General features: G+C 40.1%; 1 protein-coding gene across 1 annotated transcript; it reads left to right on the forward strand.

The window, feature by feature from the left end:
* The first annotated feature begins 1620 nt into the window (after positions 1 to 1620).
* On the forward strand, positions 1621 to 4675 carry LOC149783391 (tripartite motif-containing protein 2-like). Its single transcript, XM_089931621.1, has one exon. The coding sequence runs from the start codon at positions 1736 to 1738 to the stop codon at positions 3719 to 3721; it is 1986 nt and encodes a 661-aa protein (XP_089787747.1). The 5' UTR covers positions 1621 to 1735; the 3' UTR covers positions 3722 to 4675.
* Positions 4676 to 11903: the final 7228 nt, after the last annotated feature.

Consider the following 11903-nt stretch of genomic DNA (forward strand, 5'->3'; position numbering starts at 1 on the left):
CTGTTGAAAATAGCAAAAGGGACTGATTTTATCGAATGCCAGTTACCAAATTTTGATGATGTTGTTGTTGTTGTTGTAGTGTTTAACGCCATTTTTCAGCACACGATAGGCTATACATGGCGGCCAGTATTAATGGTGAAGGAAGAACCCGGGAAGTCTCCGGAAAGAACCACCGACCCTCGAGAAGCTACTGGCAAGCTTTCTCACATACCCACATTGGCTGAATCCGAGACTCGAACCTACGCAGAGAAAGGTGAGATGGCAGTGATCCGTAACGGAGAGCGCTCTAGACCACTCGGCCACTCAAATTTTGATGAAGATAAGTACACTTGCTATGTTTAAATCTTCTTATGATACTTGAATTACCAAGTTATGGTGAAGATAATTTGTATAAATGCTATCGTTCAATGCGTCATTGCGATACTATTCTAATTGTGTTAGTTATTCAATTTGAAAGTGAATTGTTGTATATTTTTCTTGTTATGAAGCTATGAAAACTGCAACCTACCTTTGTCCCGACTTGCCCCAGATGTAAATGATAGTGAGAGAGTGTCTGTTCATGAAGTCGGAACGAAACATACAAATCGGCATGTGCATCTCTCTTAATAAACTACATCAGTGTTTATGAGGCACATTAGCGCATTAAATTGCTTGCAATAAACTTAATTTCGATGGATATTCAGCCAAAGGTGTACATAGCGCATTCATCATGTACATTACTCTACTTGCTGTTTGGACTGTACTGTTACGCATACATTAACATTTACATTCGTGCAACATCGAGAGCTTTTTAAACTGTAGATTCCTATTGTGCTTATCATCTCAATATTCGATCTTTTTTATTTTACACTTTACAACTGTGTAATTAAAATAAAGTACGCATAAGATAAGAATGTTTTCCTGTCAAAGTTGATTAAAAGTAGTAAACCAGTTCCTTTAATACTTTTAAATCAAACTGTAAATTAGAAGACCATTTAGTTGAGATTTCATGATATAATCGACAAAGATAACTATGTATTAATCAAAAATATCTTCATTATGGGAACTTGAAGAGAGTGCATTTTGCGAAGCTATTTTGATTGTAGTTTATATTCTGTACAAATATAAGACCGTACTGTTACCGAAAACATTAAGACTCGTGCCTTTCATAAAAATTTGCACCAAAAATGTATGATTATTCCATCATACTTGTATACCTATAATCACATATTTTTGTACCTATATTTTTTGTCTACATTGATATATATATGAATCTTTATCTATACATGTATTCTAGGTTGCGATTTACAGTGTGAATACGAAATGAAATATAATGTCAGTAAAAATGATTAAAGGATAGAAAACCAATATGATAAAAATTTTGTGTTGATGTCACATCGTTCTCAGTGATTACAATGAAGTGTTAAAACATGAGAGAGAGAGAGAGAGAGAGAGAGAGAGAGAGAGAGAGAGAGAGAGAGAGAGAACAGATGTTTGATACTTATATTTGTACCTGAACAATTATAAATTGTAGGAGCTGTGTAAATCCGGTAAGAATGTATACACTCCGACACCGCCCGTATTTTGATTCAAATTTAGACACCTATCAACCAGGAAGTTTATTAAATATAATAGCTATGTTAGAATGGATGGGGGTGTGAGAGGCAACCCTACGCCATATTAGAGTGAAAAGTACCGTATAAACGTGTCTAAGTCGATTTATTTCCGTTTTTTTCAAAAGTTGTGTTTTGTTGAAATGGATAACGTCTGCGCAGATTCTTCATCTAACAATGGACACGATTGCCCGATCTGCCTGGAGGCATTTACCGCACCCCGTCAACTACCATGTTTACATTCCTTTTGCGAACACTGCATTCAGGACTATATAACTGAGAAGGCCAGCAGTACGGTAGGAATATTTAGAGACTTTACGTGTCCAGTATGTAGAATAATAACAAGTCCTTCACGGAAAGATAAACCTGTAGAAGAATGGGCAAGTTTGTTCCCCCAAAGTCCCTTTCCACTCGTAGGGAAATTGAAAGTTGAACGCATATGCAACGTATGTTCATCTGAAAAAATGGGTAACCTTGCAGCTAAACTCTGTGTTGTATGTGAAGAATTTATGTGTGACAACTGTGCCTTCTACCACCAGAAAATGAAAATTAGTAAAAGTCATCAAATTATAACTCTAGAAGAATGGGAGAATAATCCTAGAACCCGCATAAAGTTTACAGAGGGATTCGGGTGCCCCGAGCACGAGTATAAAGATACAGAGTTTTACTGCAGAGACCATGATACTACCTGTTGCAGTCTATGTGTTGTTCATCACCATAAAAAATGCGAAGATGTGCTTGAGTTGAAACAGAATCTTCAGGATCTACTGAAGAAGATGAACCCGCCAAAAGTTATGAATCAAATTAGGGATTCAAAGGACCATCTAAACAAATTTATGGATCTCAATGAAGAAAGCATTCACTGTCTGGAAACACAAGTAAATGACATTACAGCAGAAGTCTCGGGAATCCGACATAAATTAAATGCCGTGCTGGATGATATTGAAAAGATGGTGAAGATTGAAGGAAATCGAATTTACAAGGAGTGGTTGATCAGAAAACAAGAGCAAAATCACCAATGTCAGTCACTTATAAATGCCATCAGAAACTCTCAAGCGCTCATGGAGGCGGTAAACCAGTATGGGTCAGACATGCAATTGTGTCTGGTGACTAGCAAGACGATGAAACAACTGCACGGGTACCATGAACAGATTGGAGAGAAATTTGAGAGAGTAGATTATATCAGAATCAGCCTTGAGCTGAATAGCATTATGAAAGCGGTTGTCTCACAAGATGCAAGAGGGCTACTAAAAATAGTATGTCGAGAGGAGGGCAAGGAATTACATCACATAACCGTTATGAAACCTCTTCGAGAACGAAATGTAGAGCTGTCAGAAGTGATTGATATTCCATGTACAAGTGGCCATGCGCCTGTTTATACGGGAATCGTCGAATTTCCCGAGGGTGACAAATTGTTGTCATCATACAGTGACAACACATGTTGTCTGTATGATTCATCATACACTTTCATCACAAGCCATACTTTGCCTGGAAATCCTTGCGACTTGTGCCTAATAGACAATAATGAAGTTGCTGTAACAATGGCTAATCAGAAAACTGTCCAGTTTCTGTCCATCAGAGATCGTTCCATCAGAGACATAGGGACTTTAAAAACCCGATATAAGTGTTTTGGTGTGGATGCTGTCAGCAGGGAGGAGATCGTTGTGTCCGGGCCTTGTAGTGAGACGTCGAATAGTAACAAATGTTACTGGAGCCTCATCAATAGCAATGGAAAGGAGAAACTTTATCATGAATTCAATTGTAATAATACTGTTGAGACTTTCATATCTCTAGATGTGTCCAAGTCACGTGTCTACATATCCGTTAATGGCAGGCATGCAGTGTACAGTTTTGATCTGACAAATGGAAAACAATACTTTGTTTACACTTCGGATGACCTGAAGTATCCAATGGGTGTAGCAGTGGACAGAGAAGACAATGTTTATGTTGTTGGTCATGGCTCTAATAACATCCATCAATTGGCAGCCGATGGCGTCAAAGTACGGGTCATAACATCAGAAGTCCCAAAAGAGCCATACGGTATTTTCGTCAATAAAATGAAGGATATTTTTGTTATCACAAACTTTAGTGGCCTTAGAGATAAAGCTCACTACTTTGTCCTCAAATGACCAATATATTTGGAGAATCGTGAACGATTAAATGTGTGAAATACAACTCGTGTTAAATTAAAAAAGTTTTTTTTTTCTTTCCAGACAAATCAGAAACAGTAAATAACTAATGTTTGTAAACTCTCAAAATAATATAATAGTAAATTAATGTTACCAAACAACCGGTCAAACAGTTTGTGTTGAAAATTATTTAACTTGAAAGACAGATTGTTTTGATATTATGTTGTGGAAGTTTCTACTACAATTTTTTATATCGTTCGAAAAGAACGTTTTTCTACATTTTCAGTATTTAATACATTCTATTAAACGTAACGTTTGTATATTTGTATTTGAGACACCATTCTAAGTTCTAAAAGCAGATCTGCTGATCGAGTTAAAACCTACAATGTCAATACTGTCGCCAATCTATTTTTTCTCAAGCTGTTATTATTTTGCATGTTTCGGACTCTTTAAAGTTTAAAATACATATAGCAGAGAACATCTGTTCTTATTATATTTTAATTAGAATTCATTTTGCATTAAATAACTATTTTACCTTTTCTTTTCCAACAATGAACGAGGAAACGGTTATATCGTAGCCGGACTTTTGAATATGCAGTTTTTAACTATGTGACGTCGTGTTACTTTTATTTACACAAAACATGTTGCACGCAGAAGCTGATTGTGTGCTTTTGTAAGGTTACCGTGTCCAATCTAGAGTTGAATGTTTTCTAAAAATCACAGATCCCCTCACTGAAAAGATATATTCAAGCAGGGGTAAATGTCATTACCAGCAGAAATGTAGATGCTTGATCAATAAAAACCAGAAAGAGTATCGGTCTTTTCGCCGCCATGAAAACTTTGCTGGCAGTGCAACATAACAATTCTATTTACATCATCGCTATTATTTGACATCACAAGGAAGTAAGCACATTCGTTGAGAATTTGTGATGGTCTTTAAATTCATAAATGATAGAAAGCCGAATTTTTAAGTTATAAAAAAAGATTTCAATTTCTATTGTAATGACATTTCTTAAAATAGCTTTATGTATGTTTTGATCTGGTATAATTAATTCATATATAATTCTGGGATCATTGCTTTAGTGTATCGAGTGGCAACGTGAACAAATTAATTATTTTTTCAGTTTCACTGCAAATTCAATAACCCGAAGACATTTGCGTATCATAAATATATAAATATATGTATACGAATATATATATATATATATATATATATATATATATATATATATATATATATATATATATATATATATATATATATATATATATATATGCTGTATCTATAATGTACAACGAGATGTATACATTTATCATTACAAGGAAACTAGGCTTGCCGAGATTCCTTTTAATGAGAAATTTATACAACGAATGGTGTATAATTGATATAGCGAACACACTATACATATATTTTATTTATATCACATAAAAAATACACATATTTGTCCTTTGAATGGAGTTAAGATATGCTCAAGGCAACTGTGTATTGATCGACTGAAGCAACTCCTCACATCCTGCAAGTGTTGTTGTTGTTGTTGTTGTGGGGTTTAACGCCATTTTTCAGCACACGATAGGCTATGCATGGCGGCCAGTATTAATGGTGGAGGAAGAACCCGGAAAAAACCCGGAAAGAACCACCGACCCACGAGAAGCTACTGACAAGCTTTCTCACATACCCACACTGGCTGAATCCGAGACTCGAACCAGCGCAGACAGAGGTGAGATGGCAGTGATCCGTAACGGAGAGCGGTTTAGACCACAAGGCCACTCGCCCCCCCCCCCCATCCCGCGAGTGTGTCCGCTACGAAATGCTGTTTTATGCCTTTTCTTGACGTTCAAAATCACATTTGCAAATTGATATGTTGATTGTTTTCTACCTGAGTTTCTTTTTTTTCATTTCACATTGATTAAATCAATATGAGTCACACTTATGATTTGAATATGAAATATTGTGTATATGAAGAAAGTAGATCACTACAAACACGTTAGCTTCTTGTACACACTGAACGCTCATGCATTCACGTACTGACTGTAAATTAGCGTGGAATAGAAACTAAGCAAAATGACGAACCAACAAGAGGTAATTAAAATATTTTAATATATTTACAGTTGATCTAAATCATTATTCTGCTTTTGTTAACATTAATATCGATTATACAAAACTCTCTCTCTCTCTCTCTCTCTCTCTCTCTCTCTATTCCTTTGCACGGTTTGAATTAACTTTACCATCATTCATAGATCCATAAACATCGTCGTATGACAAAAGAAAAAATCACCAATGCTCGTATTTTAATGGATTTTTGCTCGTAATTTTGCTACGATGATCCAGAGAAGGGGTACAAGAACAACAACAACAACAAAGAATAAAAGACGTTACAGTATGGTCACCAGGTCACAACTCCGGAAAAAGAAAAGTCCCCAGAAAAAGAAACAGAGAAGTCCTCCGAAAAAGAAAAGCCCACAGAAAACAGCTTCTAGTCGCAAGAGAGGCACTTCGGCCGAGACGCAACCTTACATTCGCAAACCACGACCTGCAACGACGGTGACCGCGTCTCCGGTAGCCTCAGGTTCATCCACTTCTGCATTGATGACACCATGGAAGCCCGTGTCTCCAAGAACTTCTCCTCCAGTGGCGACACCCTCCTCTTTAGTGGCAGTGACAGCTACTCACAAAGTACCTGCTCCCAAAATCAAAGTCCAAGAGAGATCTGGCATGTTACAGAGTTTACTGGATTTGTCCAAGCAATAACTGGCTCCATTTAGTCTGTTGCGTACCCCTGCACGACGTGTGATGCCTCTCCTTAAGTTGATACGACGTAAAGACAATCAGTGGCGACGCGTTCCAGTATAAAAAAGGCCTGAGAGAAAATTGGGGTATCAGTGTTTCTTGTGCTCCTGAACTCTCAAAAGATGTCACCTCAAAGAAGTGCACACCGTCACTATCGTCAAAAAAGAAAGAGGCAAAGACAGGCTCGTCATCCAACAAAGACCTTAACCAAGCATCGACGTTACCCTAAGAAAAGACACAGTCATTCAAAGAAAAAGGGGAGGATTCCTTGGCGATTTTGGAAAACACAGTGTCACCTTTATGACAAAGCGATAGTCAAAACAAAAAAAAGATAAAAGGGCGTGTGCTTAGACATCGACGTTAGTGTCTTTTTGGTGAATGTTCCGGAACCAACAAGCAAAGATGTCACCCACTAGAAAACATCCCTCTTCTAAACCCAAAGGAAAGAAAAGGAAAGAACTGCCTCCTCGTTTAGCCAAACATGGGGTCATGTTATCTGTCCTGTCCAAAGCTTCTCCACTCATGCGAAAAAAATTCATTCAAACGGCCTCCAAAAGATGTCATCGATACCGAGTGCGAATGTTGTTTGAACGTTTTGAAAGGCACGATCCCTTTGTTCAAACACCAGAAACAATGCTTAGGCAAACATCGTCACGTTCTTCGCCAAATGGTTCAAAAGAAAATCCCCATTCGTCAAAAGAAGAATATGTAGGTCCAACGTGGATGAATTTTTGCCACTCTTGTTTGGACCTTTGCTGAAAGGACTCTTGGGAACCATGTTGGGAGGACTCGTGGGAACAAGATAAAAAGGACCTCTTGAGTCCCAAGATCTCAGACGTAACCCTTGACATCGAATGGAAGGACGAAAACTAGCCTTAGTGCCTTACAAACGATGGATGGAATACCATCGTTGGCAATAACAACGAACCACGCATTTGCCTCCCAATCCCAATTTGACCGAGATGTCCCAGTTACAACACGAACTGCAGTCATTGATGGATCGCCAAGATTTGACCGAAACAGAAAAATCGCAAAAGTACGGTCAACTCTTGCAACGACTGCAACTCTTTCACCAGAAAGCTTCAGACGAAACAGCTCTGCCCACTCTGAAAGATTTTAAGACCTTGATGAAAAGTCCAGTACCACCAGCACTACCACCACTACTACTGCCAGTGACCAATACAGAAAAAGGAGAAGAAGAAGAAGGGTTTCAAACTCCACCAGAAAAAGTACGCAAGTTAACAACACCACCTACCTCCAGAACTGGATGGATTAAAAAGATGGTGACCACCCCTTCTTCATCAGAAGAGAAAAAGAAGGTGAAGACAGAAGTGAAACAAGAACCGATATCCCCTGTTCAGACATCCTCCTCTTCGACACCTATCGCTGGCCGGACACGGAAAGCATTACAAACCAAGAACATACCACACGAGAAAAAGAGTAGCATCATTAAAGAGTAGGTGACTTATTAACACAAAAAATGGAAAAGGTGTTAGCCAGCATTTACTACGATCCATCCCATCCTGCAGGTTACGGAGGATTTCAAAAATTGTATCGTGCTGCCAAAACTCGAATGAAAAGTCTCCTTTACCTCAAGTGCAACGATGGTTACAAGAACAAGCTACCTACACTTTACACAAACCCATTCGATGCAAGTTTACAAGAAGTCGCACCCAAGTGGAAGGCATCGATCATCAATGGCAAGGCGATTTAGCCGATGTCTCTCATTTGGCCATCTACAATCGTGGCTACAAATATTTGTTTTTTGTCATCGACGTCTTTTCCAAATTTGCCTGGGTCGTGCCATTGACTTCCAAGTCCAGCAACGAGTTAGTGCGGGCCCTGCAACTGGTGTTGAAATAAAGTGGTCGTCACCCTCTTCGATGGCAATCGGACAATAAATAAATAAAATCGGGTTTTATGGGGACACAAGACCAGCCAGCACTGGAAGTGCCCCGCAAGAGGTGACTCCCGACAACGAAGTGCTGGTTTCTGATCGCCTGTTTGGTACGTCCCATACGGGGGCTATCCCCAAGAAAAGTGGAGTGTTGGCCGTAGGAGATTGGGTGCGCATTGGCAAAACCAAACGCACTTTCGACAAAGGTTACTTACCTAACTGGACAACCGAATTGTTTCGTGTCACTGGACGAGTGCATGGCCGTCATCCTAACGTCTATAAATTGGAAGACATGAACGAAGAAGTGTTAAAAGGAACGTTTTATTTCCCCGAGTTACAACTTGTCACCAAAAATGAAGACGACGTGTTCGACATCGAAAACATTCTCGAACGCAGAACCGTAAAGTAGGCAAACGACGTGTCAAAGAAGTCAAAGTACGTTGGAAAGGATATCCACCCAGTTTTGATTCTTGGATCGACGCTTCGCAAGTCATCGACTATAAAAAGAAGTGACCAGTATGCCCTTTCACACAGACTCAGCTACTGCGACCACTCCTTCACCCAGTTCTTCTCTACAAGATTTACAAAAACACCCCTTGTGTGTGTGGTGTGGAGAACGTGTGCCTAAAACGCAAATAGTCTTTTTCGGCCAAATCTTCGTGGTGTATTGTGTCATCGGTGCAGCCATTGCAAATTTGAGTTTGCAACAAGGAGACAAACAATTGTGGATTATTTTATTGAGCAGTTGCATCGGTTACCTGCTTCCCAATCCCTTCCTGAAATTCACCTCGAACGGGAACAACGGGAACCTTGTGTCCAGTGCCATTGTCAGTCACCACTCCAACAACAACAACCCCATTTTGGGCGGAAACACTCCTCTGACTTCCAGTAACCCGTCGGACAGCCACAGAACTCTGGAATTATGAACAATAACAACCAATTTTACTTGACCTTACCCAGTGACAGTTCCATGGAGGTGTTTCCCCACAACAGTTTGTGCTGTTACACGGCCAAATTACCTCAAGCCATCCAATTAGATCAAGAAGCTCATTGGGAAGTGGCTTTGGTGGAAATCATTCACCGGACACAAATCAAAAACATCACCGAGAAGCAAAACACTTTCCAGGTGGAAATCCTGAATGTCCAATTGGAAGAAGAAATCAATACAATCGGCTTTTTGGGGACACAAGACCAGCCAGCAATCCAGCCTTCTGTATCTACACCTTGAAAATTCCTTCAGGGTTTTATTTTAGTGGTGAACATTTGGTGGACACTATTGCGGACAGGTTTAACTTAGCCTTTGGCAAAGCCCTGAGCCAAAAGAAGTGTGAAGATAGCGTACCATAAAGTGGCTCATCGCCTCATGATCAAATTTCAGGATACGGACACATTGTCCCTCAGGTTTAATGGTAGTTTGTTTGAAATTTTGGGTGGACATGCAGAAATGGTCGCAAACAATCTGAGCCACAAGATCAGCAGTAATATAGATTTTTACAGGGCTTTTGGAAACCCAGTAAACTGAACGAAGGACTGAATTTGATCTTTGTGTACTCCGATGTTTTGGAGTACAACGTGGTGGGACACACCGTTACTGCGTGTCATTCCTTTCACAGTGGATAGTACCACAACCAATGACCAGGAAGGTGCAAACACCGATCACGTACACCGCGAATTTGTACATCCTCAGAACTTGCCCGTCAGTAAGTCGCATTTTGACACTGTCAACATTGCTATAAAAGGAGATCTGGGACAAAATATTCCATTCTCCTAAAGGAAAGTCACGGTGAAACTCCATTTTTGAAAACGATTCTCTAACGAATTGTAAGTGATGTATCCAGGGTACCGAGGCGTTGCTCGACAGCGAGGACACGGTTTAGGAGATATGTTAAAATCAGCCTTACGTTCGGTGGCTGTGGTGTTGAAACCGATGGTGACACGCGGATTGCATGCCTTGAAAGATGCAGGATTGACGCAAGGCAAAGAATTTCTCCAAAATGTCATCATTGACAAAAAAACCCTAATGAAGCATTCTTAAGAGCAGGCAAAAGTTTCTTGTTGCAAACAGGCAAAGACATTTTGGGCCGACGAGAAACTCCTATAAATGGCCTCAATGCTACCGAGTCAGACATTCCTATTTCCCTGACGACACAGCAAGCACAAGGCAGAAAAAGACGACGAAGAAACACCTCTTCACAAGACTTTATACACCTAAAGCTAGAGAGACTAAGAAAAGAACTGCTCCAGACTTAGACGTTTTCGATTATTAAATTATTGAGGAACAGAAAAGTGATGCACCGAGAGTCTTGCGCCTGTTCCAAGTCGGAACTGGATCTGTTTGCCATGGCACCCACCATGATGACGATGTAAGAATCCCAGTGGGTCGAATTTCATCCCGTCTCTTCTTTGCCGGATTCAGCTCCCATCGAGTTTGATATCAAAGGTCAGCTCGAAGATTACATTGATCTGAATAGTAGTTACTTGTACTTGAAAGTCAAAGTGATCAAAACGGACAACACTAATCAAGGAGGCGATGATAGAGTAGCTCCTGTCAACAATTTCATGCATTCATTGTTCAGCGAAGTGGACATATACTTAAATAACAAACTGGTCAGCAGCAGCATGGATACTTACCCTTATCAATCGTACCTGGAAAATCTCTTGACGTACGGAAAAGAAACCAAGAATACTCATCTGGATGCTTGCGTGGTATGGAAACCTGACACAGCGGGTGAGAACACGTTTAAAGACACTCTCCTGACAGCAGATGAAGATCCTCACAATGCAGGGTTTAATGACCATCGTAAGTAAATTTTGCAAGGGCGAAGTTTAGAACTGTTGGATCGTCTGCATTTGTACATGTGGTTACAAGAAAAGTGTTTGCTGAACGGAGTGGACATCCGCCTGAAACTGAATCTTAGCAGTGCCTCTTTCAATTTGTTGCCCCATGCTAACGAATACAAAATTATCATCCAAGAAGCCAGGCTCTACGTGCGTCGTGTGGAAGTGTTACCTAAAGTGGGAAATGACATCAATCACACTTTCAGCAGAACGACCACCAAGTATCCGATACGAAGAGTGGACGTGAAAACGTTTACTATTCCTGCTGGACAGCGATCCATGATCGAAGATCATCTCTTTCAAGGACAATTACCCAAACGCTTGATCATTGGCATCGTCAAGAATTCAGCCTTCAGTGGACTTCACAACGAAAACCCTTTCCAAAATCGAAGTGAGTCGCGATGGCAAGACCTTGTGTACCAGACCCTTCCAGCCTAGGTTTGGTGACAGGAATTTTTTGAGATCGTACTTGTCCCTGTACGAAGCCACCAGTCACGGTATTTCGTACGACGATTATGCAGGAGGCTATGCCTTGTGGGCTTTTGATTTCCCTCCAGACCAAGGCAGCGACGAGGGACATTTCCATCCTATAAAATCTGGCCAGATTCGTGTGGAACTTCAGTTTGTGAATCCATGATTCATGCTCTTTGACATCTCCA

This window comes from Sinohyriopsis cumingii, chromosome 14 (assembly GCF_028554795.1).
Source record: "Sinohyriopsis cumingii isolate HCF-2022 chromosome 14, ASM2855479v2, whole genome shotgun sequence".
Taxonomy (NCBI): Eukaryota; Metazoa; Mollusca; class Bivalvia; order Unionida; family Unionidae; genus Sinohyriopsis; species Sinohyriopsis cumingii.

Excerpts from the sequence above, each read along its gene's own strand:
- LOC149783391 (XM_089931621.1), top strand. The coding sequence starts at position 1,736 with ATGGATAACGTCTGCGCAGATTCTTCATCTAACAATGGACACGATTGC.